This window comes from Charadrius vociferus, unplaced genomic scaffold (genome assembly GCF_000708025.1).
Source record: "Charadrius vociferus isolate BGI_N301 unplaced genomic scaffold, ASM70802v2 scaffold636, whole genome shotgun sequence".
Lineage (NCBI taxonomy): Eukaryota > Metazoa > Chordata > Aves > Charadriiformes > Charadriidae > Charadrius > Charadrius vociferus.
The window spans coordinates 1,746,494-1,773,123 of record NW_009649189.1 but is presented as its reverse complement, the minus strand read 5'-3'; the positions used below and the strand labels follow the sequence as shown (position 1 = coordinate 1,773,123).

The 26,630-nt window shown below is 52.0% G+C and overlaps 1 protein-coding gene across 1 annotated transcript in view; it reads right to left on the bottom strand.

The window, feature by feature from the left end:
- STX1A (syntaxin 1A (brain)) overlaps positions 1-26,630 on the bottom strand; it is an 81,714-nt gene that overhangs the window by 5,663 nt on the left and 49,421 nt on the right. Inside the window, exons 3-5 of the mRNA XM_009888863.1 lie at positions 26,122-26,196; positions 22,452-22,525; positions 4,718-4,826 (exon numbers count right to left, since the gene is read on the bottom strand). Of these exons, the coding sequence (XP_009887165.1) occupies positions 4,718-4,826; positions 22,452-22,525; positions 26,122-26,196 (258 nt within the window). The remainder of the gene's footprint in view (positions 1-4,717; positions 4,827-22,451; positions 22,526-26,121; positions 26,197-26,630) is intronic.

The window sequence follows — 26,630 nt, the reverse complement described above, 5'->3', positions numbered from 1 at the left end:
GGAGAACAAGGGCTCAAACAGCACAGATTCACAAACCCTCCTGTTGACTGTGCTCAACTCTGAGCAGTCACTGGCACAGGGACAAGGAGCACAGTGCATCAAGGGCTACTTGCTCTGGCCAATTCAAGCCCAAGAGACAGCCCCGAGGGCAAGCAGTGGGATCAGCTCCAGGAGATGCCACGTCTCTCGCAGGCAGAAGAGGGATGGGATGCAGGATACACGTTCTCATCCTGGCTCTCACCACTTCCTCGCTGCCCTGTTCCCCTGTTGCAGAGCATGGGACTGGTAAAGGTTGTGGCAAGAGCAAAGACATCACATGGATTAACAACCAGCCAGCAAGTGCAGGCTTGGCCAAAGGCCATAGCTGGTCAGGCTGAGCCAAAGCACAAGGCCTGGAGGCTGCATCTCACCCACACTGTCCACCACAAAGTTAGCCAAAGCTGTATAAACAACCTGCAGGACACCCAAGGACTTCCCAGGGAGTCCACCGCTTTCTGGCTATGTTTCTTGGTTTGGAAAGGCTGTCATTAGCTCCTCAACAGCAATAAAATCAGATGAAAGCATGATGGATACTTGGTTGATCTGCTGCCCACATCACCCCAGAGCTGCTCCGCAGCCACAAATGGGAGTAAAAGGACTGAGTCAATGCAAGGTGCCCACAAAGGGGGAAAAGCCTGGGGGAAAACCCCTGGCCTGAAACTTGGAAAAACACTGGAAAATCATGAGAGCTGGACCTCTGCCTCCCCAGAGAGCTCCAGAGGACATCTACTTCTTACTTGGCATCTCTAGAAATTCGAGTTTCCTGGGGAGAAGAAGCTCTGCCAATGAGCAAAGCACCACAGAGCATCACTGGGAGCTGCAGCGTAGAGGGAGAAGCAAACTCATCCCTGAGCTGGCAAGGACAGAATGGCGAGAGACAATGCACGGGTCATGGTGCAGCAGGGCTATCAAAAGCTCTGGGACAGGCAGAGACATGAAGCCACCAAAGACACTTTCCACCTCAAGGCCACCGCACAGTCCTGTGATGTCCAGCTGGATGGAGTGACTGTCCCCAATGACCAGCTCCCAGGGGATGGGGCAGGAACAGCTCCATCAGGGCGTGCAAGACCCTGGGGAAGCTCCCAGGAAAGCCTCCAGTGCCACAACTCACACCCATCATACAGCTGATGCCAAATGCCAGTTTGCCCAATTCTGTATGCCAGACATTCCATAAATAGGGACAACTTCAGGCACCCCAACGCTGCAGAAGTCAAACATACCATGGCTGTATTAGCTGTAATGGCTCAGCTGGGCTCCTTCAGCTTGCAGCATCCCTCCTCCCAGCGGCAGGGCTGCACAAGCACCCACAGAGCCAGAGCAGCCCCCAGACTCCCCTGGCTCAAGGGCAGCTTGGGATACATCCACAGCTTGCCTTTCTGCACATCAGTTAACCTGGTCTCGCACAGCGGGGCGCAGGTTGATTAATTCTCACAGTGCCTTTGGAGATGGCAGATGCTTTATTTTTGGCTCCTCGGTCTCGCACATAACAAAACTGTTCATAAAAACAAGCAGCGTCTGTGCAGTGCTTCCATGGCTTCAAAGCTGCATACCCACCACAGACAGCTCCTCCAAACCTCAAGTCCAATTTCTCTGGGAGCAAATCCTAATTAGATTTAAGATGTCATTTCTCATAATGGACAAAACAGAGAGGAAAAAACCGAAGGAGCGACACCTCCCACCGCAGGCAGCACGGAGGCTGGTGCCAGGGTATCACGGCTCCCAGCCGGCAGACATGGCTGGGAGGCACGGTCCAGGCAGAGGACAGCCACCGAGCATCTGTCCTGCCATCACCAACCCCAGGACACGGCACATCCTGCGATCCCTCCATGGCATCTGCAGTCTGGGTGTGTTTGGGAGCAAAGTGAGTGAGTAAGGGGTTGCGGGGGGGGAGGGCAACGATTAAGGCTGGGGTAGAAGCAGTGGGAGAGGAGATGATACCCACTTCATCATGTCAGACAGGCTCTCCAGCTCAGAGAGGGTCACTGAGGCACTACTCTGGCACACACAGACATGGTGGTGCCTACACAAGAAGAAGGGGCAAACCCTGAGAGGGCTGTGGGGAGCCCCAGGGGGTGGCTGCAGCCTGAGACAGTGACTCTACATCACCATTTCTTCTGCAACTGTCCTACTTCCAGAGCAAGAAACAGATACAGTTAGGATGGAGAAGCTCACCAAGGGCTGGGGAGCCTCCCCAGAGCAGCTGAGAAGTCCCTGCTCTCTTACTTTCAAAACCCAAGTAATTTACTGGCTTTGCTGTCAGAGCTCCCGGCACTTTCTATCTTTGGATCCATCAGCTGAAAATGAGAGCTGAGGATTTCATAGAGCTTTGTGCAGTTGCCACATCCCAGCTGAGCTCCGTTCAAAAGAGCCTGTTCAAGAGCCCCCGGAGCAGCAGGGACTGAAGGTGCTGGCTGAGACACCCCAGGACGAGCAGAGCCCTCTGCCCAGGAAGCACTCCTGATAAAACCTCAATAAGCTTGTTGCTTTTGACAAGCCTTTTTGCCAGAAGAGATTTTCTGCTGTCCTGACAGAGGAACCCAGCTTTTGCAAAATAGAGCACGCAGGATTGTGTACCTTCCCAGCACAGATCCCATACTGCATCTGCTCCACACCTCCACCCCGAAGGGAAAGCAGGTCCCTCACCATCACCGACTAGGATACCTCCTCTGCACCCAGCCACTGCACCACAGCGAGTGTTGAGCAGCCTTTTCCTTGTGCTCCATCAATGTTCTGTCAGGCACCGACAGCCTGGCAGGATGGACAGAGCAAAGGTGAGTATTAGGGGATTAGAACATCTCTCTTATGAGGAAAGGCTGAGGCACTTGGGTATTTTTAGTCTAGAGAAAAGAAGACTGAGGGGGGATCTTATCAACGCTTATAAATCCTTCAAGGGAGGGTGCCAGGGGGATGGGAACAGTCTTTGTTCAGTCGTGCCCAGTGAGATGACAAGAGCTAATGGGCACAAACTTGACCATAGGAAGTTCCATCTTAACATGAGGAGGAACTTCTTTCCTTTGAGGGTGGCAGAGCACTGGCACAGGCTGCCGAGAGAGGTGGGGGAGTCTCCCACTCTGGAGACATTCAAAACCCGCCTGGACACCGTCCTGTGCAACTGCTGTAGGTGCCCCTGCTCTGGCAGGGGGTGGGACTGGGTGAGCTCCAGAGGTCCCTTCCAACCCTGACCATTCTGGGATTCCGTGATTCTGTGAGTATAATTTAATATATCTCCATAATTTAAGCAGAGCAGAAGAGTCCTTCCAAAATCTGGGAGTAGAAAAACAAGAGGAAGGTTTCTTTCAGGTCTGCAGACAATGAAGGACCTGCCTAAGTCCTTTCAAATCTTCTCTCTTAGAAAGGAGGCATAGAGATACGTTAAATTCCTATTTACATTACAAGCCACCCCTGTGGCTGGATATCACTTACAGCATGACATTAGCTGATGAATGAGTTAGTCAGCTGGAGCAGTGACACATTCATCATCCTGCTTTACATTAAACATCAAGTTCTTGTTGAGACTCATGTCAGTCAACCTTTCCATTCAGCCAGTGTGAAACATTTCTATTATTATTATACATCATAAAGACTAATCTTAACAGAGGAAAGGCTTGCACAGCCAAGTCTCCTTCTAGCCCTCCACAGAAACCACCATACCCCATCAGCACCCAGATGCCCAGGCATCTGCGGCTCATGAAGGACATTCCTACAGGTGACCTTCAGGGACACTATTCTGACTCAAAGGTCTCCTACATTATTATTCGTGCTGAGTTTGTTTGTCAGAAAAAAAACCACCTGGAATAGGCTTCAGACTCTTTCATTTTAAGAACAAAAAACCATGACACCCCTCTGACAATGAGATTATTTGCAAAAAAAATCTCCTTTAAACCCTGCATCCCCTGACTTCTCCCATGCTTGCTTATTCTCAAAATTATGGTGGTTCTTCTTCGCTGGGAGACAACCACATTTCTTTAAAACTAACCAGGTATCACTGATTGCCCAGAAGAACCACCAGGTTTTGTTGACAGCTAAGAGCAGACTTCACCTCAGCGACTGGCTCTGAACAATGCAGGGAGATCTTAATGCCATGGAGGTGACAGCCTCAGAAGTGTCACCTGGGGCCCACCTTTGGCCAGAAGACACCACTATTGCTGCTAAGAGCCATCAGGACCTGCGTCCAGGGAGCTGCCTGGGGCAGGCACCAAGGCTCGTGCTCCTCCTGCAGCAAGGGAAGTGGCTGGGAGCTGCAAGTGCCCCCATCTCAAGAGCTTACTTCTCTGGTTTTATATTTAGTTCAGTTCACCCACGATGAAAAGTACCCAGAGGAAAGGCAATGCAACACTCAGGAGTCAGGAATTCCCGCTAGCTTCTTTGAATTCAAAATTAGCTGCAAACAAGGAAGACATTTCTCTCCTTGTGTTCTCTGCACTCTCTACGCAGCATTTAAGAAAATCTGAGGGGAGTTTTTGCACTTTGCTGGATGTAGTTTGACACCGAAATGCAAGGTACCACTACATGCCTATTCCCAGCAGTAGCCATGTCCTGGTTGCTCCCACAGCCCCTGTGCACCTCCGGGTTTTCACAGGGGAGCTCTGCGTAGCTGCGGGAGCAGCTCTGACCCAGCACCAGAGATGGCCCCACGGTGCACAGAGCGCAGCTGTGTCCCCTCTCCAGGTTTACTCACTGATCTCCAGCTGCCTCTGAATCCTGCCCTTGCAGCGTTCCCGGTAGTCAGTCTGTGTGGCGTTGTACTCGGACATCACCTCCACGAACTTGCGTGACAGCGTTGAGTGCTGCAGAGGGAAGAAGAGAGAGCAGGGTGAGCGTCCCGCAGGAGGGAGAGACCTGCCACCCCTGAGCCAGAGGAAGGCTCAGCCCTGAGCACCTCTTCTAGCAGCCCAAAAAGCATTTCTAGCCCACAAGCTGCTCTGAGGAGTGTGACAAAGCACAAGGGGGGCAGGTGGCAGCAGGTGACATGGCCTGGGGGGAGTGGACCAGACACACCACTCACCCAAGCCCAATGCAAGCACAGCCTTCACCCTCAGAGGAAGGACACCCCGGAGTGGCAGCAGTCCCGTGGGCCATGGCTGGCAGCATCCTCCTCACACCACACCACAGCTTGTGCCCAAACAGCCCAGAGCCGAGGTGACAATGGTGCCCTGGGTCGAGCCCAGCCTGCCTCTGCCAGGCTGCCGGGATGTGCCAGACCCGGCACAGGCGCAAGACGGACCAAACCTGCCCCAAACCAAGCAGCTGCCTGCAGAGCTGCCAGCCCAGGGCAGATGATGTGATGGAGCTGCCACACAGAGCACCCTCACCTTAGTAAACTGCTTTCCGTTTTCCAGGAAACGTGCCAGAAAACCTTGGAATTATGCCTGACCAGGGTCCAGCTAAACAAATTTACCTCCCCAATGCTGGCTGCTGCCGCCAGAGGGAAGCACACCCCTGCGTGAGCCCCCACCCTGGGGCCTGACTTGCTGTCTGATCCAGCTGCCAGGCTGAGCGCAGCAAACAGCCCTGAAGATGTCCCAGGAAGGTCAGGACAGAGCATCACGTGCATTCTCCATTCAAACACTTGTGTCTCCTGAATGAGCCCTTTCCCCAATACGCCAGAAATCGAGTTTCATGATGATGGAGGCACAGAATGATTTGGGTTGGAAGGGAGCTTCAAAGATCATCCAGACCAATGCCGCCCATGCCATGGGCAGGGACATCTCCCACTAGGACAGGTTGCTAGAACATAAAAGCCTTTGGACTGCTTTTTGGGGTTGTAGAAGGCTGTGTTTGGAGGTAGTTTTGCTTGCAAGTAAAATAGGGAGCAGTTTGACTGCTTATAAAGACACAGTAAAATCCACCCTGCAGCTGGGAGCTTTGCTCTGACCGATGGCACTTGCACAACGTGAAGAACTGCCAGCAGTGGGTCATGGGACTCAGTTGTGCCTGCCGAGCAGGGTCGGAGCAGCAGCTCTGCTGGTGCTGGCTGCCCTCACACTGCTTCAAGCTCCTTGCCCTCTGTGGCTGTTGGCAGCAGCTGTTCCCCGCCGTGTGCTCCCACCCCTTTTTTAGGCGGGAAGAGCTGGCAAAGGGGGGTCGTGGGTCGCCCTTGGTGGGAGTGACGCTCTGTCACCCTAAAACATGTAACAGTGGCTGGAACGAGCTGTGGATCCTTCCAGGAACTGGGGAAGGTGGGGAGGGTGATCAACCCAAGGTGATGTTGGCATTAGGCAGCTCCTTAGACCCATAAGGGCGCAGATGGCAGACCTCAGCCCTCACCTACAGCTATGAGCTCACATGGGTACAGACAGGGGACAGGTTGTTCTCTTGCTGCAAAGCAGCAGCTTCTCAGGGCTTTGGGGGTACACTTGTCACAGAATGGTGGACTCTCAGAGTCGTTTCGGTTGGAAGGGACCTTCAAAGATCATCCAGTCCGACCCCCCTGCCGTGGACAAGGACATCTCCCACTAGACCAGGTTGCTCCAAGCCCTGTCCAACCTGGCCTTGAACACCTCCAGGGATGGGGCAGCCACAGCTTCTCTGGGCAACCTGCGCCAGGGGCTCACCAACCTCGTGGTACATTTCTTCCCCCTGTCCAACCTAACCCCACCCTCGATCAGTTTAGAACTTAAGGGGCTCTGAGGTCTCCCGTTTTTGGCCTTCTCTTCTCCAGGCTGAACCCCCCCAACTCTCCCAGCCTGTCCTCCCAGCAGAGGGGCTCCAGCCCTTGGAGCATCTTCGTGGCCCTCCTCTGGACCTGCTCCAACAGCTCCGTGTCCTTATGTTGAGGGCTTCCGAGCTGGATGCAATATTCCAGGTGGGGTCTCCCCAGAGCAGAGCAGAGGGGAAGAATCCCCTCCCTCCCGCTGTTGGCCACGCTGCTGGGGATGCAGCCCAGGAGACGCTTGGCTTTGTGGGCTGTGAGTGCACATTGCCGTCTGATGTCCCATTTGTCACCCACCTGTCTCCCCCAGTCCTTCTCTGCAGGGTTAAAAGCCTCCCTTTCCAGAGAAGGCAAATCTGTTGCACAAATCTGAAGCGAAGCCAAATCCTATACTGTGTCAAGCCAGAAACACTCATGCGTCTTTTCAACCATGCAGAAGATGCAACAGCATGTGGCTGAGAGGCCCCATCTCACACACCCGTCCAGGGCACTCAGCATCACTCTTGCATGCACCAGGCACCTGCAAGGTGGGACCAGCCGACGGTACTGCTGCATGGGAAAGAAGGCTGTTGATACCCAACATCACCCTGCAGACTGCTCATGCAGCCCAACCCAGAGAGCCAGGACCAACAGGAGATATGGGGAAATGGCAGAAGGTGAAAGGAGAGGAGGTGATGGAAAAGGGATAGGAAAAGAGGATACTCAGAAAGGATCAGAAAGAAGATACGGAGAGACTGACACGATGAAGAACCTCCGGACGAGTGTTCCCTCAGGGACTTACAGGGCCAGAAGCATGGCCTGAGCTCACCCTTAGAGAGTTACAGCTCAGAGAGCTGAACCTAAGGGTTGTTCCCAGACCTGCTAAGCTGGAACAACTCTCAAAGCCTCTAGGCAAGGGGGGACTGGTGCAACGCAGCATCTCTGCAAGGTCAGCCATGCCTGGTGCACACTGGTGCTCAGACACTCACGAAATTGGTACACCCGGAGAAGCCCCAGCCAACACACTCCTACTTCCAGGAGACGGCACCGGAGACATCTTGGAGATATACTTGCATTTGCTTTGCAGCTATTCTAAACAAGCAGCAGCTTGGTATTTATGGCAGAGCCTCAGACTCGGCTCATCTTGTTCTTCCTCTGATGGCAAACCTCACACGAAAGCCCCCCGGCACCTTCAGCTTCAGCAGGCAGCCTCTGCTTGAGATGTGCCCGGCCCAAAGCAAGGTCAAAACAGCTCCTGAGCTACATGGCTTGAAATCCAGCAAAGACATGATGTGCCATCCAAGTGACTCTTCTGCCTTTTCAAAATTGTTCTCCTAAAATCCAGTCCGTTCTCATTCAGCTGAGAAGTATGAACATATGTTGATCTGCAGCTAAATATAGCCTGGGTGTTGAATGACACCTCTTTCTGCTAATCAGTATACCATGCCATACCTCTTTTACTTAAGAAGTTATTTAACTTGGTGTTTATTTTGTCAGATTGTTATTTTATGTTCCCATGGGCATCCCACGTGTCTACAAAATGGCAGGAACGTGTAGTTTCATGTAAAATGGGCTGCAAAAAGCATTTTAAATGGCTTTCAGTCATTAAATAAAACTACCTGAATATTCAGAGTAAACAAAAAGCATATAAAAATGTACGTTGCATTTGAAAGAAACTCATTAAACAGAAAGCATTAACTAAAATTAGGAAATGGGGTTGTTTCACCTGGGGCAAGCAACTTTTCACTCCCCAAACATGGGGAAAGCAGCCCAATTTGCCAGAAAGCTTGATTTCCAAAGGGCTCATACAGCTCTGGGTACCCACAGGGAGCTTTGAAACCCCCACAAAGCATATACTGAATCCTGGGACCTTGGCCTTCAATGCTTTTAATTAGGCGAAAGACTTTTCTGAAGTGCTCATCCCATGGGGGACTATAGGGTGGATGCCAACCTTCCTCCTGAGCCTGTCAGGCTTACGGGGGTAGGAGAGATCCCACTCCTGAGTTCCCACCGGCTGGGTTTGTTTCAGTGTTTGAACTAGTCCAAGCAAGGTGAATACTTCCACCGCACCAGCTAGATAAACCATGTCCAAAAGGAACTATAGCAAAAGCTATTCTGACTAACAGGGACCAAAAGTAATGATGTTTGGAAGTATGTAAATAGTAGCTTTTGCTGTGTTATGAACTCAACATTTGATACTTATAGAAACATGGAAAATACTGTCGAGACTTCTGGGAACCTACATCCCTGGCAATGTTTCTGGGCTGAGGAAGCCCTTGGGAGCTGTGACCCCAAAGCCCCCCCGTAGCCTTCTGCTGCTGGTGGGCTGACTGAGGCAGGCTGCTTTATTCAAACTGCTGCTGTGGAATGGGGACAAACAGAGTGGTTTTAATGTAATGAATTTAGAACATGAAACAACTTTCCTCGGTGCAGAAGCAGCGCAGGACCCAGGCTGCCCCTGGGACCAGTGTGCTGCAGGCTCGTGGAATCACACAATCACAGAATCATAGAATCCCAGGTTGGAAGGGACCTCAGGGATCATCTGGTCCAATCTTTCTTGGCAAAAGCACAGCCCAGCACGCTGGCCAGCTGAATCTTAAAAGTGTCCAATGTTGGGGAATCCACCACTTCCCTGGGGATAGATTATTCCAATGGCCGATTGTTCTCATTGTGAAAAAATTTCCTCTTGTGTCCAACCGGAACCTCCCCAGGAGTAACATGCACCCATTGCCCTGTGCCTTTTCCATGTGACTCCTTGTAAAAAGGGAGTCTTCATCTTTTTTGTCACCACAAAGTTTGGGACAGCCACTGAGGGACAGACTCATGCTCCCACAGAAGAAGCCAGCACCGTTGGCTGCCCCAGGACTGTGGCCAGAGGACCAGCCCAACTCCCATCAGTGAGCGATGCTGGGTCTGAAAATACCGTTAAACATTTTCACCAGTAACCTGGGATAGCAGAGTGGAGTGCACTTTCAGCAGGTTTGCAGAAGAAACTAAACTGGGGAGAGTGACAGAATACAGGGCTGGTATTCAGGGGGACCTCAACAGTCTGGAGAAAGGGGCTGACAGGAACCCCATGAAGGTCAAAGGCAAATGCAGCATCCTGTGCTGGAGACAGGATGCACGTCGCAGGACAGGCTGGGGGCCAGCTGGCCAGAAAACACCTACAGCTCACAGAGTCCTCATGGACATCAGGCTGCCCAGGAGTCAGCAGTGAAGGTAAAACTCATCGCAGGCTGGGTGAGCAAAAGGACAGCCAGTGGGGTGAGGACAGGGATTGTTCACTTCCACCTAGAGCTTGTGAGACCAGAACTAAAGTGCTGTGTTGTGCTTGGGATTCCCCAAAACGCATCATGTGGGAGTGAGGCCGGTTGAGGCCACCAAGGTGGTCTGGGCTGGAGCACAGGACAAATGAGGACAGGCAGCATTTGACCAGCTGAAGGTGATAAAGCTCAGGGGGATCTTATTGCTGCCTACAACAACCCAGTGGAAGAATGGAGAGAAGCTGAAGCCACACTCTTCTTGGTGGTGCACAGGGGCAGTACAAGAGGTGACAGAACAAGCTGGGTCACAGGGAATTCCAGTTAAATATTAAAGGGGGAAAAAATCATGCTAAGGGTGGTCAAACACTGCACCAGGGCCCAGAGGACCCACGGACTGATGCCCATGGCATCTCCATCCTTCTAGATACTGAGAATGCAGCTGGACGAGGCCATCAGCAACCTGATGTGGCTGGCACTGCTCTGTGGCAGGGACTGGGATCTCCTGAGCTCCCTTCTCACCTGTGTGCTGTGATCCCATGAGAAGGAACAAACCTGGGTGCCAAATTTCTAGTTGCGCCATTGCCTGTCCCAGGATGGCCAGGAGTCCAAGGGGGACACCCATGCTACAAACAGAGCCAACGCCAGCAGCAATAGCTCCATTGCAACACAGTGCCCCTGCTGAGGTTCTATCCCATGGCACCAAATATTCAAAATTGCACCAGCAGCACACTGGGTACCTGGGCAAAACCAACACAAGCAAGGGCCAGGGACTTTTTCACACCGATGGTTATGTTCCAGACAAAAAAAACTGCCTTAACTCAAGCTCACCCCACACTTCCCCGGGCGATAGCTACAACAGTCACATCAGTACAGCTCACCCGTCAAGCACACACAGCCCGTCAGCGCTGCTCGCCAGCCCTGCCAGAGCTGTCAGCTCCTCTTACCCGCAGTACACAGCGACAAGCAAAGCCAGCAACGCAACCCTGGGACAACAGCTCTGTGCCCAGCTCACCTCCTGCCCCGTGCATGCCAGCGTGTGTGCTGGGCACACGCAATGCTGGGCACGGGGTCCCAGCATGGGGGTGGCATCCCTGGGAAGATGAAGAGCTGCAGGAGCCTGGAGACAGAGACCAGCCAGGTCAGAAATCAAAGCCCCAAAGTGAGGCTGTGTGCTACATTGCCCACCTCAACCTCCCAACACAGGGGCTCCAAGTTGCAGCCCGGAGGAGCTCCTCTCCCCTGATTACCTGCAGAACCTAGAGAAATGCTAAGAAATGCCCAAATTACAAGAAAATCTGCCATTTCCTTGACTGAGTGATCCATGGCTGAGAGAGTTGGTGTTGTGCAGCCGGGAGAAGAGACAGCTCTGGCGAGACCTTACTGTTCAGTAAGGCTTACTGTTCAGTTCAGGCTGTTCAGTGTATAAAGGCAGCTTGTAAGAAAGGTAGAGAGAGAGTTTTGACCAGTGCCTGCAGGGACAGGACAAGGGGCAGCGGTTTTAAACTGAGTGAGGGTGGGGTTAGGTTGGACATAAGGAAGAATTGTACTATGAGGGTGTGGAGCCCCTGGTCCAGGTTGCCCAGAGAAGCTGTGGCTGCCCCATCCCTGGAAGTGTCCAAGGTTGGACGGGGCTTTTAGCAACCTGTAGTGGTGTAGTGGAAGATCAGGCAGGCGGGTTGGACTGGATGGTCTTTGAAGGTGCCTTCCAACACAAACGATTCCACAACTCTGGTGGAGCAGAGCCCTGAATCCTGCTCTCCCACGTGCCAGGATGATGTCCCAACCACAGAGCTTCAACATGGAGCAAATCTAAACCCTGCTCAAATTCACAGCCCTGGGCTACACAAGCACCAATTTGTGGCCACCTCTAGTTTCCTCAGACACTGCAGAAGTAATGCCTTTGCCTGGCAAACATGGGCACACCACAGCCAACAGCAGGGAGAGCCACCTTCGACTGCCCCCTCCCTGCTCTCCCCCTCCCTGCCACTGTCACCTGTATTTGAGATGGCAAACTGCTCCTGAAGGGCAGAGTACAGAGCACAGCAGAGCAGAAGGCTCAGTGGAGGCTTCGCAGCACTGCTGTCAGCACACCACAGCATCTCTGGAATGGCAAAGGCAGAGTTTTTTTCCGGGAAGAGATCTGCTGACTCCCCCCGAACACTGCCCGGCTAGAGCAGAGCTCTGCCTATGCCAGGATCTCTCCTGGGACAGGAGAGCCAGTGCGCAGAGGGACTTGTTGCTCTCCTGCTTTTGCTGTGTGCTGTTGCACCATCATTTGCTTCGGCTTCGCTATGCCCCAGCAATTCTCCTTCCCATTTGCTCTAGAGACAACCCTCAAGCCTTTCTCTTGCTGGTGCAGGGCCAGGAAGACGCTGGGCTCCGAGCTGGAAGCTGCCTCTGCAGAGGTGATCAGTTAATGTCACGGCTGTATTGATTCAGCACCAACTGCAGCACGGGAGAGCAGACTACATGAGTGGCTTCCCAGACTGAAAAGGAGATAAACTATAAACACCAAAACTCCTCTGGCTTCACTGTGGAGCACTTGGAGAACATAGGATTTTTACTTAGCTGTATTTGTGCGTAAAACCCCTGCAAGAGCAGTGCTGGATCCCCACCCCTGGGTGCTGAAGAGCATGCTGGCAGCTCCTGTTGCCTTTATCAGTTTAATGGTTCGCTAAAACACTGCAGAACAAGGCCTTGACTCGCTGCTCCCAGGCCCCATGTTTTCATCCACATCCTCCAGTACAACCAACGAGGACAAAGCACTGGAGCTTGCCCTGCAGTGATGCAGAGGCCGATTCCACTGCTGGAGCAACGACTGCGTCTTTCACCAAAGGATCACCAGAAGGTTGGCCAACCCGCACTAAAGACTACACAGCAACCCTCCATGGTGGGGTAGAAGACAAAGCTTCAGCCCAGACAAGGCTGATTTTAAGAAGTTGTGACAATGAGACACCCGTGACAGGCTCACAGCCCTGCACCAATGTCATGGTTTCATGCAGCCATCCCTTGGGTGCCCTGGACACCCTCAACATGGCCCCTCGCAACGCAGATGGTTTGCCTGGCCATCACAGTGTGACCCCTCGCCCGGGGAAACGTCTCCAGCCTGGCTGAGCTCTCATCACACAAGCCCACAGCCAAGCCAGGGCGGGTAAGGCTCCTTAAAATATACGTGTGAGACAAAAGCTCAGCACCAGAGTGATGCAACTGTGCTAGCAAAGCTCAGCGCAAGACTGCACTGAGCAGGAAGGTTATTTATTAAATAAAAATAAATTTAAAATAAAGCTGGTTTCACTCTCTCCTGGATTCACACACTTCTTGTGCCCCAAACTCACAGGCATCGCAAGATGTACAGCCAGCAGCATTTGTGTGTGACGCGTCCTACAAGTCCCCCTCACATCTCCTGGGTGACTCTTTGCTACTGGTGGCCACAGAGGGGTTTGGGGTGCATCTTCTGTGCCCACCAGGAGCTGCTAGCAACACTGATCTTCCACCCATTGGCCTGTCCTGCCTCAAGATCATTAGGCAGCACAGACGATTAACAATTATGGAATGATTTAAATTGCATAGGACCTTCAGAGGTCCTCTCACCTCCTGTCCTGGAGTAAGCTGCCCAGTGGTTTTCCAGCCTAAGCCTTCTTAGAAGCTGCATGTATCCATGCTGGCATCTCGATTGCCTTTTGGGTTAGATGCCATCAACCCATGCCAGCCTTGTATCCCTTCTGCCATTCTGTCTGCTGCTTCCATGTGTACACTTTCATTCAATTTATCTAACTTTCTCACCTCCCCCTACAGGAGACACACATCCTATGTGTCTGCCTACACGTGAGCAGTGGTCCCCAGACTCGCTGCTTCTGCAGGACAAAGTGAAAGGACAAAGAAGTGCTTGTGCCATTTCCCAAGGCATAAACATTTCAACAAGACCTCCGTAGCAAGGACCAAGCAAATGAGCACTGCAAAGCACAGAGAACAGTCCAGAGAACCATGAACCACACGTGGGAAATCGGAGGCAAGGGGACCTGCAGGCTGAGCAGGCATCTAGGGTCATGCGAGCATGCGAGACCCGCACAACAGCCTGACATGCAGTGGTTTGCAGGACAGAAGTGACTCTCTCAGCCTACATGTGAGCCAGTAGCTTTAGAGTCCAGGTAGCTGTAGAGGGGGCAGCATTAAAGTCAGATCCCATGGCAGGGTACAGCAGCACCCAGGAGTCTGCCAGCTGCTTGTAAAGCAGGGACAGGTTCACCCATCCTCAACATGGATCTGCTGGAGCATCACCCTGGTACCCCCAAAGGCAGCAGCACCCCAGCACAAGCAGAAGGGAGAAGCTGGGTCACACCTCACACTTGAGAAGGCCCCCATGGACACGCTTCCCCACCGTGCCCCTGGCCTGGGGCGACACCACAAAGCCAACACTGAGCAGACACAACACCTCTCTTGAAAGGCCTTGGAGGGAGCTGCACCATCGAGGGTGATACGCTAATGATGGGCAAAGCAGATATGCAGATGATGGTCAAACTGACTTTCCTTCTGGTAGACCACAGAATCACAGAATCACAGAATGGTCAGGGTTGGAAGGGACCTCTGGAGCTCACCCAGTCCCACCCCCTGCCAGAGCAGGGGCACCTACAGCAGTTGCACAGGACGGTGTCCAGGTGGGTTTTGAATGTCTCCGGAGTGGGAGACTCCCCCACCTCTCTGGGCAGCCTGTGCCACTGCTCTGCCTACCTCACAGGAGAGAAGTTCCTCCTCATGTTCAGATAGAACTTCCTATGTTCAAGTTTGTGCCCGTTGCATCTTGTCCTGTCACTGGGCAACACTGAAAAGAGACTGTTCCCATCCCCCTGGCACCCTCCCTTGAAGGATTTATAAGCGTTGATAAGATCCCCCCTCAGTCTTCTTTTCTCCAGACTAAAAAGCCCCAAGTCCCTCAGCCTTTTCTTGTAAGAAAGACGCTCCAATCCCTTAATCATCTTTGTAGCCCTTTGCTGGACTCTCTCCAGCAGTTCCCTGTCCTTCTTGAACCGGGGAGCCCAGAACTGGACACAGTACTCCAGATGCGGCCTCCCCAGGGCAGAGTAGAGGGGGAGGATGACGTCCCTCCACCTGCTGGCCACATTCTTCTTGATGCACCCCAAAATACCATTGGCCTTCTTGGCCACCCGGGCACATTGCTGGCTCATGGTCGTCCTGTTGTCCACCAGGACTCCCAGGTCCCTTTCCACAGAGCTGCTCTCCAGCATGTCAGCCCCCAACCTGTGCTGATGCATGGGGTTATTCCTCCCCAGGTGCAGTACCCTACACTTGCCCTGGTGGAATTTCATTAGGTTCCTCTCCCCCCAACTCTCCAGCCTGTCCAGGTCATGCTGTATGCAGCACAGCCTTCCAGTGTGTCAGCCACCCCCCCCAGTTTTGTGTCATCAGCAAACTTGCTGATGGTACACTCTATCCCTTCATCCAGGTCATTGATGCATATATTGAACAGGACTGGACCCAGTATTGACCCCTGAGGAATACAACTTGTTATAGACCTCCGACTAGACTCTGAACCACTAATCACAACCCTCCGAGCTCTATCTGTCAGCCACTGTTCAGTCCACCCCACTGTCCATTCATCTAACCCACACTTCCTAAGCTTGCCTGCGAGGATGATGTGGGAGACGGTGATGAAAGCCTTGCTGAAATCAAGGTAGACAACATCCACTGCCCTCCTCTCATCCACCCATCCAGTCACGCCATTGTAGAAGGCTATCAGATTAGTCACACATGACTTCCCCTTGGTAAATTCATGTTGACTACTTCTGATAATCTTCTTTTCCTGCAGATGCTTGAAGATGATGCCCAGAACAAGCTGTTCCATCATCTTTCCAGGGATGGAGGTGAGGCTGACTGACCTGTAGTTTCCTGGATCATCCTTCTTCAGTGGTGTCACCCAGGGCGTCACTGCAGCGAGGGCAGGCAAACAGGGCGCAGCACTTTGCACAGTAAGTTGCTGAAAACCTCTTGACCTGGCCAGGAAGCCATGGTAACAACTCAGCAGAAGGCGATGGCATCCCTGAGCTCTGCACCAAGCAGCTCTGATGCGGCCACCCAGACAGAGCTTGTATGGGAACATGCTGCCACTCAGGCATCAGGCTGCAGGGTGTGCCCTGCTCTTATGCAGAATGTCGAATGGTAGCAGTGAGCAGGCCTGTGGGAGGTGTGCCCAGGTAGAGGAACTCCTTTGCCTAGTGATAGAGCTCCATGAGGAGGTGAGTCAATTGAGAGGTATAAGGGAGTGTGAGCCAGAGATAGGTAACTGGAGCTGCACCCTGCCTTGACTGAAAGCAGCATATCAGGTAGACAGAGCCCCACATACAGAGCACTCCCCACCCTCTAGCAGCATGGCTGAATGTGGAGATTCAGAGGACAGGGGCCAGTGGCAACAAGTCCCTGCTCAGTGTGGCAGGCGTGCCTCCCAAGTAACCCCCACACCATACCAGGTGCCCTTGCAAAACAGGTAGGATGGAAGGAAAAAAGGAAGCAAAAGGAACCAGAGGATGACAAGGACGACAGCTCACTGAACTTGGAGTTGTCACTGAGGCCAAGACAGATTATGCCTCGTATAACAACATCCTCAGTAATGAAAGACAGATGGGTCCTTGTAGTAGGTGACTCTATTCTGAAGGGAGTGGAAGGTCCCATATGTAGACCAGACCCAATCTGTAGGGAAGTCTGCTGTCTCCCTTGGGCGGGAGTTAAGGATGTCCAGAGGAAACTCCCTACCCTAGTTCGGCCTATTGACTACTACCCATTAATGATTTTTCAGTTAGGCAATGATGAAACTTCAGGAAGAAGTCTGAGGGCAATGAAGAAAGACTTCAGGGCCCTGGGACAGCTGGTTAGGGGATCAGGAGCACAAGTACTGTTCACTTCTATCCCAACAGTTGCTAAGATGGATGAGAAGATAAACAGGAAACGCCAGCTGATCAATGCCTGGCTCAGAGACTGGTGTCATCAGCAGGACTTCGGGTTCTTTGATCATGGGCTGCTTTTCAAGACACTAGGCCTGCTGGCAACAGGCGGTAAAAGCCTGTCTCACAGGGGAAAAAGGGTTTTAGGGCAGGAGCTGGCAGGGCTCATTGACAGAACTTTAAACTAGATTCGAAGGGGGATGGGGATATATCCAGACTTGCTAGCAAAAAGCCTGAAAGCGGCATGCTGGCACTAGATTTGGAAAAGGAAAGGGGCGTAACCAGGCTTCTTAGGAATAAGTCTGGGGGTGGCAGAATTATGGCTTCCTCCAGTAAAAAGGGGAAGGGACCAATAGCCCAGCTGAAGTGCTTATACACTAATGCACGTAGCATGGGCAACAAACAGGAGGAGCTTAAAGCCATTGTACAGCAGGATAATTATGATGTAGTCACCATCACAGAAACATGGTGGGATGATTCGTGCAACGTGAGTGCTGCAATGGATGGCTATAGGCTCTTCAGGAAGGATAGGCAAACACAGAGAGGCAGAGGGGTGGCCCTGTATGTTAGGGAGTGTTACGAATGTCTTGAACTAAATGATGGTGACAATAGGGTTGAGTGTTTATGGGTAAGAATCAGCAGGAGGGCCAACAAGGCAGACATCGTAGTAGGAGTCTGTTATAGACTGCCCAACCAGGATGAGGAGGCAGATGAAATATTCTACAAACGCCTGGGAGAAGTTTCAAGATCACGAGCTCCTGTCCGTGTGGGGGACTTCAACTTGCCGGATATCTGCTGGGAATACAATACAGCAGGGAGGGAACAGTGTAGAAGGTTCCTGGAGTGTACTGGGGATAACTTCCTGATGCAGCTGGTGAGGGAGCTGACTACGGAAGGTGCCCTGCTGGACCTGCTGTTTGTAAATAGGGAAGGGCTTGTGGGGGATGTGACAGTAGGAGGCTGTCTTGGGAACAGTGATCATGAAATGATAGAGTTTTTGATTTTGGGAGAAGCAAGGAGGGGGGTCAGCAGAACTGCTACCTTGGACTTCTGGAGGGCAGACTGGGCTTTTCGGGAGCCTGGTTGACAAAGTCCCTTGGGAAGCAGTCCTGAAGGGCAAAGGAGTCCAGGAAGCCTGGATGTTTTTCAAGAAGCAAGTCTTGAAAAGAGCAGGTTGTCCCCGTGTGCCAAAAGACAAGCCGTTGGGGAAAAAGACCAGCCTGGCTGAACAGGGAGCTAGGGTTGCAACTTAGGGAGAAAAAGAGGATTTATGGCCTTTGGAAGGAAGAGCAGGCCACTCGTGAGGACTACAAAGATGTAGTGAGGCTATGTAGGGCAAAAATTAGGAAGGCCAAAGCCCAGCTAGAGCTAAACCTGGCTTCTGTTGTCAAGGACAGCAAAAAAAGTTTCTATAAATATATTAGCAATAAAAAGAGGACCAGGGATAATATCTGTCCTCTAGTAGACGGAGCCAGTAACATAGTGACCACGGATGAAGAAAAGGCTGAGGAAAATGCCGTCTTTGCCTCAGTCTTCAGCAGTAGGACCAGTTGTTCCCTGAGTACCCAGACCCCTGAGCTAGAAGACAGGGATGGGGAGCAGAATGAAGCCCTTGTAATCCAAGGGGAAATGGTGAGGGACCTGCTTCAGCACCTGGAGATACACAGATCTATGGGGCTGGATGGGATTAGAGTATAGGCATTTCAGAGAGGCCACTGAGTGTGTAGTTTTTGCCCTTGAGGGGTGGTGGGCCTTCCAATTCTCAAAAATCCTAGCACTCTGCCCCACAACTGCTGAGCTACTACCCCCAGGTGCCTCTCCAGTGAGCCCAGTTATGTGCCCATCCCCCTTCCCATCTAGTTTAAAGCTCTCCCAATGAGCCCTGCTAACTCTACTCCAAGAACTCTATTCCCCCTGTGAGACAGGCTTTTCCCATCTGCTACCAGCAGGCCTGGTGTTCTGTAAATCAGGCCGTAGTCAAAGAACCCAAAACCCTGCTGGCAGCACCAGGTTCGGAGCCAGTCATTGACCTGCTGGCTCTGCCTGTTAACCCCCTCATCATTACCCACAACTGGAGGGATAGAGGAGATCAAGACTTGTGCTCCTGATCCCTGTGGAATGATTACTAAAAATGATCAGTAATACAGCATTGGTCACACATTAAGGAAAGGTATAAAATCAAAAGGCTTCTAGGGTAGAATATAGCCACAGCTGGTATGTGAAGAATCCGCTCCATCTGCTATTCCCTGTACAACATTGCTTGCAGAGCAACACGGGGAGTGGAGTGGAGTGGAGAATCCAAGGCCAAACCCCGTGATAATCCAGCAGACATGGGAACGAGATGGCATCACAGAAGAAAAACAGCGCGAAGGATGGAACAGAGTGGAGACACTGTGGCTAAAACCCTGTGATAAACTGGAGACTTGGGGACAAATAGAGCCCTCGAAGGTCTTATAGAACTGATAAACTGCCTACTTGTTACCCTGAACCAACAATCTGACACTTTTTTTGATACAATGCTGTCCTTTGGTGAACTTTGCTCATTATAATGTCATTATAATATCAACACACAGAGCCATCCCAAAAGCTACCTGCCTCCAAGGTGCAACCACTCCTTGAATCTGCACCCTAAATTTTTCTTAAACTATACCTTTAAATGTGAGGCGAGAAAATTTTACACCAATCATAATGGAAGTATTTATGACTAGAGTCACTCAAACTCCACCTTGAAGATAACAAATAGTATAAAAGCAGTCCAAGAAAAGGGGGATGTGAGGGAAGACACCATCGTGGACTTCTGGGACCAGTCGACGAGCTGAGCCTCTCTTCTCCCCCATAAGGACGCTTGTGGGTAAGATTCGAACACTTGGCTATACCAAGTGCTTCCCCAGGAAACTTAAAAATCTCTATATAGAGTAGCTTTATAACTTAGCGCTTTTGTTAACTGAGCTATATTGTTAGCATCTTTAGTATTCGCATGTGCTTTGCAGACAGTCAAAATCACTGGCAATCCAAAAGAACTTGTGTATCTGTTCTTTAAATAAACTGTACTGTGTAGGCAGCGAGTCGTTTGGGTTTTCTCATTGAACACGACCGAAGCGAGGCCATGCTACTTCATGAGCACGACTGGGCTGAAGGCGCAGTCTGCTATGAGTGTATCCAGAACCGTAACAGTTTAATATATTAAACGCGCCTGGTCTGATCGTGGTGAATTTGGCATCACTCAGAATTTAAGCCTAGCTGCACCTCGCCTCCCACCTCGGTGAGGAGTGTTAGAACGCAGTGGGGTTTATTTTCTGCCAAAACTACTTTGCCCCTTAACGCAACAATCCCTTAACCAGTCAATGGAGGATCTGAAGCCATAAAACATTGTGGTCTTTCACAATCACTTCCCCACAAGAATTAACCCACATTTTCAGCCCATTACTGAGTTCTATGGTCAAGTTATACCATCTCTAAATGAAACACTTGTTTGCTTTGTACACTTTTTCTGGAGATGAGTAATCTCCTCTGTCTAGTGCCATTTCATCAAGCTAAAGTAGTTCAGCTTTTAGAGCTTAGGCCACAGCTGACAAGGGAGGAACTCAATAAAAAAACGTCATGGTCACACAACACAAGATGCCAACCCAGCACAAATTCACTCTTTTGGATCCAATTTCCTCTAAAATCTGGAGTTAATGACATGTTTGTGGGTGCAGTGACAGGTGTCACCTACCCTCCCACACGTGGTGCAAGCAGAGTGTGGCAGCTCCCTGGTCAGCACAAAGTCTTGCACATGTGCTGGGGCCAAGGCGCCACCATGCCTATGCCTGATCCAGATAAATTTACACCACTGGCTGATCCAACAGAGGCCACTAGAGCCACAGCCTTGGTCTCTCCTGCTTCCACCACCACATGCTCTGCAATCCTGGGATGTCCAAGACAATTGCATAGCTCTGACTCCAGCAAATCAGTAAAAGTGTGTCCTTTCACACTTTTCACAAAGTACACATTATTTAGGAATTCAAGCCCTGGTTTCAAAAGCAGCTGGAGACCATGGGGAATCTTGTCTTATGACGACTCAGGTCATCAGCGGTCAAATGCTTCTGAGTTAACCTGAGACCTGTGAAGATTCCACAGGCTGTGTGAGTGGTGTATGAACCTCAGTCATCTCCCCTGTCCCCAGCTTGCCCTCAATATCCTTTCCCTTGGCACTCCCCCGGCACTCCCAGGTTCTGACTGCTTGCTGCTTCCCCAAGAAAACTTTCCTTTGGCAATTTCTGCCACGTTGTTGCCCTTGCCATGGCCCCATTGACTGTGCTCTCTCTGCTGGTGTGCGCAAAGTCTTCCCACTAGCACCCACCACAGACATCAGAGAGATGTTTGTGACCCATCCTCACTTTCCAGTTGCCTCAGGCCAGGACCTGAGCAGTACACAGCAGGGACATCTGCAGCAATGAGACCTTCCCACTGCAATCAGCTGCTCCCGAGAGAGAGAAAAGCCTCTCTACAAGACACTACAACCTTTCTTTCATCAAATATTTCTAAGCTGTTTCTAGACTTTGGAGGGGTGGGAGGGAAGTTTTTCAGAATTGTAGGATAATTCAGGCTTCAGGAGGTCATGCAGCCCAACCTTCAGCTCAAAGCAGGATCAATGACTTCCAGTTTCTAGCACGTGCTGTTGGACTCACGGACAAGACCCATGTCCTTCAACCCACATCTCCTGTAGAGCCACCCTGCCTTGGCTGCAGACAGAAGCGGGAGCAACACAACCGTTCATCACAACTGAGCATAACACAGCCTCAGGACCACCTGGGCAGATGAGAGGGAGGTGCACCCCATCTCTAGCTCTAACCCCTGCTAAGAAGCCCTTAAGGAAAAAGGTGCTAGTTACTGGTGGTTTCATGGGAACATGAGGAAGAGTTGTGTCAGCCCTTCAAAAGTCTGGCGTTCCCTGGACTGCAAAGCCACATCGATGCCTGGTGGAGGGGCAACCACAGCCCCAACAGAGACGAAAATTTCCAGCAGGCTGCAGGCCTGCACAGTACTCCCTGAAAGACCATCTTCCTAAATTAACTGAAATTTTACGTAAGTTACCCAGCTGCATCAGGAAGCCTTGGTCTCATTTACAAGCAGCTCAAGCATCCTTCCGGGCATTGCAGAAACACTCAGAGACTTCAGGTTTCTGCATACATGGCAGGCAAATGTTCTCCCCCCAAAGCTGGCACTTCAGGGGGTGTTTTTGCTCCAGTCAAAATCACCTTTAGTGAGATGCTTAACATGGATGTGCAGAAACCCATCTGCCTGTTCGTCCATGCAGACACCCAGACTTGCACACAAGGACAAAGCTGATGCATGCTGCCCTCCCCTCCACAGCTTCCGCTGCATGTACTTATGTCACGCGTCTCTCAGGTTGGCTTTTTCACTGGTCCTTTTGGAAATGCACTGCAATTCTTTGCCCAGTATTTGCACACCAGACTTTGACTGCTCTAAAGCCAAGCACAGCCCTTCTCTCTCATCACCTCCTCAACTGCCTCCAGCCGCTTCCCGACCTCCCCTTCCAGGTGCCACAGGGCAGAGACCCACCTGAGTTTTCCTTATCCGCAGGTCAGCAGATGACCTGTTCAGTCCTTCCTCTTGTTCAATACTCTGCTCGATACCTGGTCAGGGTAGAAGGACACAGATTATTTCGTGCTGTTTAGAGAAGAAAAAGAGATAACTGGCAAAAGGACTGTAGAAGACTGAAGCTTGTGAATTGAGGAGCATCTGGCACTGAGCAGTCCACAGCTCCTGACTCTAGCCCACAATTTAGCCTGGACTGGCAGCAAAGTCCCATTTCATTACTGCTAAACACTCAGTGCCTGGCCATCGGCCGAGACTTGGTCCTGTCGAGGGCAGCACCTGTGACTCACGGGCTGGTAAGCGAGGGTTTCAATAAAAAATTGATTGCTCAGGTCTAATGCCTTACTTTCCAGTATTCAAACAAAATGGAGTGCTGTTGTCCCTCTGCTAGGCAGGAGGAGGAAATCCAGAGCTAAAATGTCTCTACAAAACACCAAAGTTCAAGACTTCTCCAGGGATCCTAAAAATAGTAGGTCTGCCAGCTGCCCGACCTTGCACAGGGAGGACCCACCAGGCTGGCGAGAGAATGCTTCATCTCGCTGAACAGTCCTCTGCAGCAAAGCACAGATTTGCCCTTTTAATTATGCCTGGTAGTGCAACTAAGTGAGATGAATTCCTCACATGTCCAAAGACCACAAATCACAGCAGGGAGGAGCGCTGCCCTGCTCAGCATCCCACTGTGGTTTTGGCATGGAGAGGGCATGGGATTGCAGGGCAGGAGGTCTAGCACAGAGCAAGGCAGTGCAAATCTGCTCCTCAAGGCCAGCTTGGGACATGTTAACTCAAAAACTTAAATTCAGGGACTGAAAAAGCCTGGAAGAAAGCTCCCATCAACAGGCTGGCCCAGTGTTCAGAGATACATGGTTCCACGTAGGCCACCAGGTGTGAGCTGGCATCCCTTGAGTTTGGCTAATGACTCCATTCCCAATGCAGATGTCCCACAGCTCTCTGAGCCCAGCTGTCCCCAGCACGTTCCACACTGGAGCAGGTCCCATGACCCCAGCATGGGGCAGGTTCCCCCTGCAACAGGGCCTCCCCATTCCCTGGAGCTGCCCAGTGGCTCCCAATTACCACTCAGCGCAGCAGGGCAGAGCGCAGGACACCACCACCACAGTGTTTCTGCTCTGTGCTGGTTAGCATGGGTGGCCCCACAACACTGGGAGAGCAGCAGCACTGTAAGGAAGACTGTGGGCCAGGGGAATCCTTCACGGTGCTGGCAAAGGGTGTCCAAAAGCACAGCATACTCCAGGGAAGTTCTGGAGAACATCAGCACCAATTCTGCACTCCCTCCTGCTCTCTCCAGGAACAAGTGTCTGTATCCAGAGCTTATCTGAAAGGTCCCATTCCACACAGCCAGACAGCCACGGCACTTCTCCTGTGCACTCCCCTGCCTGCGAGCGCACTGGCTGCTGCCCGCCCAGCATATTTCATCAGCAATTGATCTTCCTCCTCACTTGTCATAAACCATTCCCTGTTCCCAAGGAACAGTATTGGCAAACATTGTACATTTATGATAATTAATAAAATCACATTTTCCCAAGAAGCTGGTAATTAGAATTAGCCACTGCATGAGCAATGTCGGTCCTAAAGAAGTCAATTCGTTGTCACCAGATGGTGTTTTTGATCAGTCCTGACTGTTTCCTTTCACTGATCATGCTGGCCACAAGGCGATTTGGGACAAAGCACAAGGACTATAAATCTGCTGCTCCAGGCAAATACAATACTGGTAGGTCTTTTCTGGAAGAAGGAAACAGGAATCGGAGCCTGTCCTGTAATCCTTCAGGCTGTCAAAGCCCCTTAAAAAACACAGAATAAAGCAACTATGGAAAAGGACTTATGTTTTGCACAGGCTAAACCCTGCACCCATCTGGACACTAGGGATCCCAGTATGGCTGGGGGGCGCTCTGGGCTGTGGGAAGGGCCCATGGTCTATGAATCAGGTAAGATGGCCCCTAGCTCTCCTTCGGGTCTAGCTGAGATCACGTATCAGGAGGACAGAGAGCAGCAAGGGGATAACAGAGCTACAAGTACACACGGGACATGGTCATGCCACTAGTGACAAACCTGACCAACGGCTCCAGACATATCTAAGTCCTCCACGACTGTGGGGCTCCCATGAAACCCTGGAATTAGGGAGAATGCTGATGCCATGGAGGAAGCACCAGCTCTTCTCCCACCCTTCAGGCATGGCCAAGTGTCCTGTAACAAGCTCAACCAAATCCCACGCTGAGGGCCAAGACCACTGCAGGCAAATCTGAGCAACGCTGGGGTGACCTGCCTCCTGTCTCAAGATGCTGCCATCCTCACTGACCCCCTGAATCCCTGGGGTCCAATCTTGGGCTTTTGGGCTCGTCCAGGTGCTCCAGCACAACCCCGGCCATTGGTGGGCTGACAGTCATGTTGTTCTCACTCCCTGCTTGTCAAAGAGATTGACTGACTCTTCCAGTGCTGGAAACCAACAGTTACATTGGCCATGCTCTGTGCCTGCACTGCCCAAGGCAGAGGCAAGACAAGACAACGGGATGTGCCGATAAGACAGGATAACCTTCCCTGAGCTCAATTGCCCCTTTCTTCACCACCTGCCCCACAGAACCCATGTCTAGGGGCAGCAGTACCTCCTCCCCATCCTGGCTATGCTGGCAGTGTAGCCAGTATGGGCAGGAGGCACCGCTGCCTTTGGCAGAGCCACCAGCAATGGCAGACTGTGCTGGGGACGGAAAAGCAAGGGAAGACAAAACCAGCCTGGTGGGAGCAGGATGCAGGCAGCGAGAAGCATGAACCCCGGGACAGCATGCCCCATGCCAGCATACTGCCAGAGAGCCGGCAGCACCACCCCTCCCGGCTGGAGCCACACAGGGACCATGGCTCTCTGGATGGGACCCCTTGGTGCTGTGCCTGCCTAGGCTGCCTGTGCCAACCTGGCTCACCAGAAAAGAGGCTTGCAATTTCCACAGCAGCACCTCTTCAACCACTCAACCCTGGCAACCTCACCTTTGGCCATGCAGTGGCTTTGCTCAGAGCTGGGGCTTACCAGGAGAGCCCAACGCCTGCCAGTGCTGGTGGCATAGGACTTGCCCAGAGCCCATCAGGTTCTCGTGGGCCCTTTCCCTCACCTCCATCCTGGGAACGGGGAACAAGGGGGCAAATTCACAAAGGGCAAATCAAAGCAGCTAGAGGATGCTAGGGGGAGGGAAGGTGATGCCCATCCCCAGGTAATCCCTGCAAAGCAATGGCAGACGCCACTTCTGGCTGTCTCTTCCCCCTGCTGTGTGACCCTCCCAGAGCCAGCTCAGGATGCCACAGAACGCACAGCCGGGGTAGGGCTGTGCGTCTGTAACCTTCCCTTTCCTACCTAGGGCAAAACACCCCAAAACTGCCTTGACCTGACTCAAACACCATCTGCCCTGCTTGCAGAGGGTTGGGATGACAGCCAGGGCCCCATGGCATTTCTGGTCATGGGGGATGACTGGGAAGCGCTGAGCAGTGGAGGTGCGGAGCAGGCCCCAGGGCAGCAATGCTCCCTGCCTGCTGTGTCCCCAGCGTGGGACAGGAGCTGCAGTACCTGCTGCTCGGGGCTGCAGGACAAGAGCACAGTGGGCAGAGCCCCACAGCAGCATTGCAAGCTAATACTCACTCTTTAGCTTGGAGCGCACTTTGTTCGCTGTCTTCTTTATGTCAGACATCAGCTCTTCCAGCTCCTCCTTCGTTTCTGGAGAGAAAGAAAAGAGCAAACACGGATGTGTTGGTAGCATTGCTAAAATCTGCTGCCCTGCCCCACAGAATGTGGAGACCAGAGCTACAAACGGTCCCACCTCCAGACTGAGAGCACTTCCACCCCACACACCCTGTTGGACTCTCCTCACAGTCCTGAGCCTGGGAATGACCCTGCTGCTGGTCGGAAAGCAGGCAGCCGGAGAGTCATTATGCAGGACCTCCTGCCCCCACAGCCCTAACCTGCCCCATACTCAGCGCTCAAGAGAAAGTGGAAGGGATGGGATACACAACCCACACTGCTAGTTCCTGTAGTGGAGAGAAAACCACTGCGAGACACCAAAAATCTTCTACTAACCAAGGGCTGATCTCCACCGGCTCCTGCCACACCGGCTGGGGGTCCCCACGGGGTTTCAAAAAGGCCCGGTCTCC